Here is a 6,089-nt window from a genome sequence, read left to right on the forward strand (position 1 = left end):
GGGGGCGCGGCGAGCAGAGGCGGCGGGGATGCGCAGCCACGCGGCCCCCGGGCGGGCGGGCCGGCCGGCGGCGCTGGCGGGGAAGCGTCGCGCTCCCCGGGAGCGTCGCGGCCACGCGTGGGCGGGCGGAGGCCCGTCACGTGCAGGGGAGCCCCGCCCCGCGGGCCGGGCCGGCGGCGGCCATGGCGGGCAGGCGGCGCACCGACGAGCTGCGGGACCGCGTGGTGCTGGGCGAGTTCGGCGTCCGCAACGTGCGTGAGTGGGGCGCGGCGGAGCGCGGGGGGCGCCCGGCTGCCGGCCCCCTCACCGTCCCGCCTCTCCGCCTCCCCGCAGGTCCACACCACCGACTTCCCCGGCAACTACCCGGGCTACGATGACGCCTGGGACCAGCGGCGCTTCGAGGAGGTGGGCGAGGGCCGGGGGCGGGGGGAGGCCGGGGTGGGGGCGGGGGTCGCGTCCCAGCCGCGGCGCCCGGCGTGACCCGCGGCGGGTGGCCCCGCAGGCGTTCCGCGTGGACATCGTCCGTGAGGAGGAGGGCGCGCTGGAGTTCGACATGGTGGGCATCGACGCCGCCATCGCCAACGCGTTCCGCCGCATCCTGCTGGCCGAGGTACCGCTGCGGGGGAGGCCGGGGGCGCCGGCCTGGGGGTGGGGGCAGTTGCCTGGGGGCGTTCTCCCTTACCTCAGCCCCTGGGACTGGGTTCGGAGGAGAGGCGCAGGTTCGTGCTGCACGTGTGCCAGCAGCCCAGGGTTAGGGCCTTAGCAGCGTCAGCAGTAGCGCTTGTTGCTCTTCAGGGTGCTGTTGGTACTGTCCATGGAGCGACCTGCCTTTCACCTTTGTGATCGTTTGTATAAGAACAAAAAACGGGGAAGGGGGTGTATCAGGTGTAAGCGCATATTGGGTAGCCTGGTTTGGCAGAAATAGCGCTGAAGATATTCTGCAGGGCAATTATTTATGGGAGAGAATAGGCACTCTAGAGGGATATTTAGTTGGTGCATAGTTCAGCTGTCGTCTTGCACTGACTTCGTCTCTGGTCTCCCTGAGGTGCCAACCATGGCTGTAGAGAAAGTCTTTGTGTACAACAACACATCCATTGTGCAGGACGAAATTCTGGCTCACCGCTTGGGCCTCATCCCTATCCGGGCTGACCCTCGACTCTTCGAATATAGAAACCAAGGTGAGTCTTGGATCAAACAGAAATACTGCAAGTTCCCCCCAAAGCAGGAAATCAGGGTTGCATAAACTGAGCAGAAGTGTGAATCTGTAGAGTCTCATGCTTTTCTTCCCTTCTCAGGAGATGAAGAAGGCACAGAAATTGATACTCTGCAGTTCCAGCTGAAAATAAAATGCAGCCGAAACCCTCAGGCAGCCAAGGAATCATCTGATCCTAATGAACTATATTTCAATCACAAAGGTGAGATGTCTCCTAAAAATAGGTGCTGTTTTTTTTCTTTTTTGGTCTTGGGAGACAGGATTTGGTCTGTTGTCTCAGCCCTGTGAGCAGAGCAAGCTGGTGCCCATTCTGCTAAGCTTACTTTTTCCCATTTCTAGTCCTGTTTTGAGACAGTAGCTGGCTGATACTTTTGGCTTCTCTTCACAGTGTACAGTAAACATATGACGTGGGTGCCCTTGGGGAATCAGACAGACCTTTTTCCAGACGCTGACTTCCGACCTGTTCATGATGACATCCTCATTGCACTGTTGCGACCTGGCCAGGAAATAGATGTGCTTATGCACTGTGTCAAGGGTATAGGTGAGTTGTGGGTCCTGGGGGCAGCGGGCGGAGGAATGTGAGTGCTTGAACTAGGGTACAGCTGTGTGAGGGGTGGAGAACCAGCTTTCCCCCTGCACCTTCAGGCCCTGTCATCCCTGCACTCATTCAGAGGTCTGCACTCACCCTTGACTCTTAATTCTTCATGCAGGAAAAGATCATGCCAAGTTTTCTCCTGTGGCCACAGCTAGTTATCGACTGCTTCCTGACATTACTCTCCTGCAGCCTGTTGAGGATGAGGCAGCTGAGATGTTGCAGAAGTGCTTTTCCCCTGGAGTCATTGAGATCCAGAATATCAAGGGTACTTTTTTCGTGCTCTAAGTGCCTTATATCTAACAAGCCTTAGCAGAGACTAAGAGACTACAGCCAAAGCCTGTAGAGACACAACCACATTTTGTGGAGAAAACCATGTTGTGATGTTGCCTTGCTGATAAGCAGCTGCTCACGCTATTCTGAGCCTGGTTTTATGAGTGAGTGAGTGGCTGTCACGTGCAGATGCGTTGGGTGATGAACTGGGATGTCCCTGAAATGCTAAGGCATTGGGTGCCTGACTGCAGGGCTTTGCAGCTGCTGACCACAGCTTCCAGCACTGTTCAGTTGTCTGTAAGACTGGGTAGTGAGCTTGCTCTTCCCAGAAGCTGAGCATGCAAGAGACTTCATGTGTCCTGCCCAGGGGTGCATACAAGCTTTGAGTTTGGGTTGGAACTGTTCAAGACCAGTACTGTCAGGTTAGAGTTTTGTCTTGGGGATGTGCTAATTCTTTATTGGTGGCTTCACTGCCTTTGCTGATGGGGGAGTGCATGTTTGAGGGGTAAGCACCTGCTGTTACCACAAGGCACCCATCTGCTGCCGGTGCCCATGTTGTTTAATCTTTTCCCCTTTAGGAAAAAAGGTGGCAAGAGTAGCCAATGCACGGTTGGACATGTTCAGCCGAGAAGTTTTCCGTCATGAGAGTCTGAAAAACCTTGTGCGCCTGGCAAGAGTACGAAACCATTACATCTGTAAGTGCCCCATTTTCCGTAGAACATAGAGCCCTGCTGTGGTTGTGCAAACAAGCAGAGACTGGCCAGCGTGTACAGCTGGGTGTCTGCCTTCCCCTTCCCTCCCACATCATCAGCATTGATACATTCGTATTCCAGTGGGTAACTACTGAGGCTGTGGTTTAGTGTTGCTTTGGGATCAAATGTGTTTGTCCTTCTGCAGAGGAATTATAGAGGACTGTATGAAAAATTTATTTGTAAAAAGGTTGTAATGATTGTTAAAAACATAAGGTATGAAATGTTAAAAAAAGGGGGGGGGGAAGTTAATTAGCACTGATAATATACAACTGTGGGTTGGCTTGGGGGGGTGGGTTGGCTGATGTAGATAAGGTGCAGGTGTGGCTGGTTAAGTTAAGTGGTTAAGAGCCAGTGAAGAGAGAGCAGCCGAGGAAGAAGCAAGGGAAGAGAGAGTGGGCCCTGGATGAGGTGAGATGTCAGCAGAGGGACTGTATGAAGAGTATGCTGGTATGAGATGGTAAAAGACCTTGTTGCAGCTTGATAGTTTGGAGAGTGCTGTGATGTCCTTGCTGCCAGCAAATCGTTACATTCTTCTCTGGCTGTGAAGATCTGCCTTGTCAGAAGGGCGGTATAAGGGAAGATGAGGGACAGGAATGCTGGGGCCAGGGGTAGGCTGAGGCAGCCTAGTGGCTGTACTGACCGATGTCTCTGTGCAGTTTCAGTGGAGTCGACGGGTATCCTGCCTCCAGATGTGCTGGTGAGTGAAGCCATCAAGATCCTGATGGGAAAGTGTCAGCGCTTCCTGAATGAGCTGGACTCTGTGCCTATGGAGTGACTAGGCTGTAGCTGGGAAGTGTGTCCCTGCGCTGCTGTTCTGGGCTGCCTGCACCTGCCGGCAGGGGTGATTATCTTCCGTAGGCAAGAGGTCTGAGACGGGCTTGTTAAGAGTCCTAGGATGATCTCTTTGGATTTGGCTTCTGTTGGTAATGAGCCTCAGTGAGGAGATGCACTAAAATAAAGGCTTTTCTTTACAGCTGTCTCCTTCTCTGCTCATCACAATTGTGAGACTGTAATACACAGAGAAGAAAGTGGCAGCAGGTGTAAAGATGAATAATAGCATTTATTTTAGATTGTATGAAGTATGAGAAGATGACTGATACAGCAGTGTAGTAAAGCACTCACAGTGGGTCAGTGAGATTTAGCAAGTTAGTATCAGCGCAAAACTTTTGCAGGTGTCTCAGACCAGCTCAGGAGTAGTTAATGTGACAGCTGAAAGGCTGTGCTGTCAGAAGGCTGGGACACTTCTCCCATGAAGAAAGGCTGAGGGCTGGGGTTGTTCAGCCTGGAGAAGAGAAGGCTCTGGGAAGACCTTATCGTGGCCTTTCAGTATGTAAAGGGGACATGGAGGTATGGCCTGTAGTGATGGGTTTTAAACTGGTAGAAGGTAGACTTAGGTTGGACAGAAGACCCTGATCTAGTGAAATATGACCCCGACAACAGCAGGGCGTGTTGGACTAGATGGTATTTGATGGTCTTTTCTAGCCCAAACAATCTATGGTAACAGTATTGGGCTTCTCTGTGCAAAGGTGGGGTTTGAAAACATGCTCTGTAAGGACTTGACCATCCCTTTTTAAATATCTTGAGGTAAGGCATTTCTCCCCAGGTGTTAGATTTGACTGCTCTGTTCTCCTTTTCAGTGACTGAATGTACTTTGGGCTGTCTTTGAAGCAGAACTGGATGGTGGAGAGCTGGTGACAGTCATGGGCCTGGCTTTACCCAGGGAAGCCTGGGAGGACTTGCAAGTTAGTCTCGGTGGTGAGCACTGTTAGCCAGCAGCAGGGTAGGTCTTGGCTTGTGAACGTCTCTTGACAAACTGATGAAGGAACTGGAACTTCAGGGAACAGCCGGGAGTACCAGTGTGTCCCAGTTGCTTGAGTCAGTCCTCACTACAATGCTAGAATTTAGCGTAGCAATCATACTTTTATCTGCTTCGCTGAGATGCAGTTACTTGTGCTGTAAACATCCTTACAGGTGTTAAGGTGGATGTGCTGTAGGGAATAGGCAAGCTTGGTGTCCTGGCTGCAATCCCAACCTGTCCCATGTCACTACGCTGTGTTGCAGACCCATGCCCTGCTTCCAGGTATTTTTGCAGAGAGCTGGTAATTGGTTGCTGGGGGAACTGGCTGCTTCCCTGTGAGAGCTATTCTGGGAGCTGTCAGTGTTTCACAGCTGTGTTTGCTGACTCTTGCACCACACCCTCTTTCAGCAGGCTTGCAGGGCCCTTTGCTGCTGAACGCATCCCGCAGGGTCTCGTTCATCCCCTGACCCTTGGAAGGGAGTGCTGGGAACCCAAGAGCTAGGCCTAAGTCCTGTGGTTTGCACCTCTCGGTTTAGAGCTCCTAACAGCCTTCACCATGATGCCTCCTCCCCCAGGGCTTTTTGCTTGCTGAAAACTTAGCTCAGCTGTGCAGTACTTGCCTGGTGTATGAGGAACTCTGTGTGTAGTCCCAGTGCCAGCTTAAAGCATAGAAAAGTTCCTCTCCACCTGGACTGGGGCTAGTTCTTAATCAACACCCATTTAGGTGTTAATCCCATTGGAAAAACACTGATTTCTGTCTTGATCCTTTCAGTTTAAACATGCTGAGCTGGGTTACAGTTGGGGCCCTGGGAAAAGGTTTTATAACAAAAATTTACACGACGGTGCTCAGGCACACCTCTTTGAGACCTTCTACTTTTGCTGCAAGAGGGACCTTTCATGCAACCTTCAGACCAAGGGAGAGACCAAAGGCAATAGCTACGTCACCGTCCTGTTGTAGCTGTGTGACCGAAAAGGTCAGCCGAGAGCGTTGCGGCTGAACTGCAGTACTAGCACAAGACACTGTTTCTCCCAGCAGTAGCCAGGGTTGGGCTTGGAGGCTACTTCGGTAGTATACGCACCTTTCTGTGCGTATTTGCCATACTGCTTATGGGACATAGCCTGGAATAGGCATGCCAAAGGGTTTCACTTCGGCAACATTGAGCCTTCAAGCTGTAAGCTGGGACCTAGCAGCTGTTGTGGAATTAATATAACCAGCTGTGAGTGACATAAATACTTTAAAATGCAATTTTCCCCTTGCCTTCTAATTTGATTAGGTAGTCTGGAATGGTTCATCCCCTCCCTCATAATGTATGTTGACTACCAGCAAAGGTGCTCCCTGTGTGGTAGCTGGAATAAGAAGTGCTGGCTGAACAATCCTTAGGAGGGCAATCTGGGCAAAGCAGAGGTCTCGGATCTTACCGAAACAGATAAAAGAATAAAAATGAAGCATGACACTGTGTG

The 6,089-nt window shown here is 52.1% G+C and overlaps 1 protein-coding gene across 2 annotated transcripts; it reads left to right on the plus strand.

Annotated features, from left to right (window-relative positions):
• The first annotated feature begins 35 nt into the window (after window positions 1–35).
• Window positions 36–3,801, plus strand: POLR1C (RNA polymerase I and III subunit C). 2 transcript variants are annotated; one of them, XM_055725732.1, is made up of 9 exons: window positions 36–251; window positions 334–405; window positions 503–610; window positions 1,046–1,178; window positions 1,296–1,415; window positions 1,602–1,754; window positions 1,924–2,073; window positions 2,657–2,773; window positions 3,487–3,801. In XM_055725732.1, exons 1-9 carry the CDS (start codon window positions 183–185, stop codon window positions 3,603–3,605), a joined length of 1,041 nt encoding a protein of 346 aa, XP_055581707.1. In that variant the 5' UTR covers window positions 36–182; the 3' UTR covers window positions 3,606–3,801. The 2 variants fall into 2 exon arrangements, with proteins under 2 accessions (XP_055581707.1, XP_055581706.1); XM_055725731.1 differs by lacking the exon at window positions 503–610.
• The last annotated feature ends 2,288 nt before the right edge of the window (window positions 3,802–6,089 follow it).

The sequence above is a fragment of the Falco cherrug genome, chromosome 13, assembly GCF_023634085.1.
Source record: "Falco cherrug isolate bFalChe1 chromosome 13, bFalChe1.pri, whole genome shotgun sequence".
Classification (NCBI taxonomy): Eukaryota; Metazoa; Chordata; class Aves; order Falconiformes; family Falconidae; genus Falco; species Falco cherrug.

Coding starts and splice junctions, on each gene's coding strand:
- POLR1C (XM_055725732.1), top strand. CDS start 183: ATGGCGGGCAGGCGGCGCACCGACGAGCTGCGGGACCGCGTGGTGCTG. Junction 406..502: donor ACCAGCGGCGCTTCGAGGAG/GTGGGCGAGGGC, acceptor GTGGCCCCGCAG/GCGTTCCGCGTGGACATCGT. Junction 2,074..2,656: donor TGAGATCCAGAATATCAAGG/GTACTTTTTTCG, acceptor TTTCCCCTTTAG/GAAAAAAGGTGGCAAGAGTA.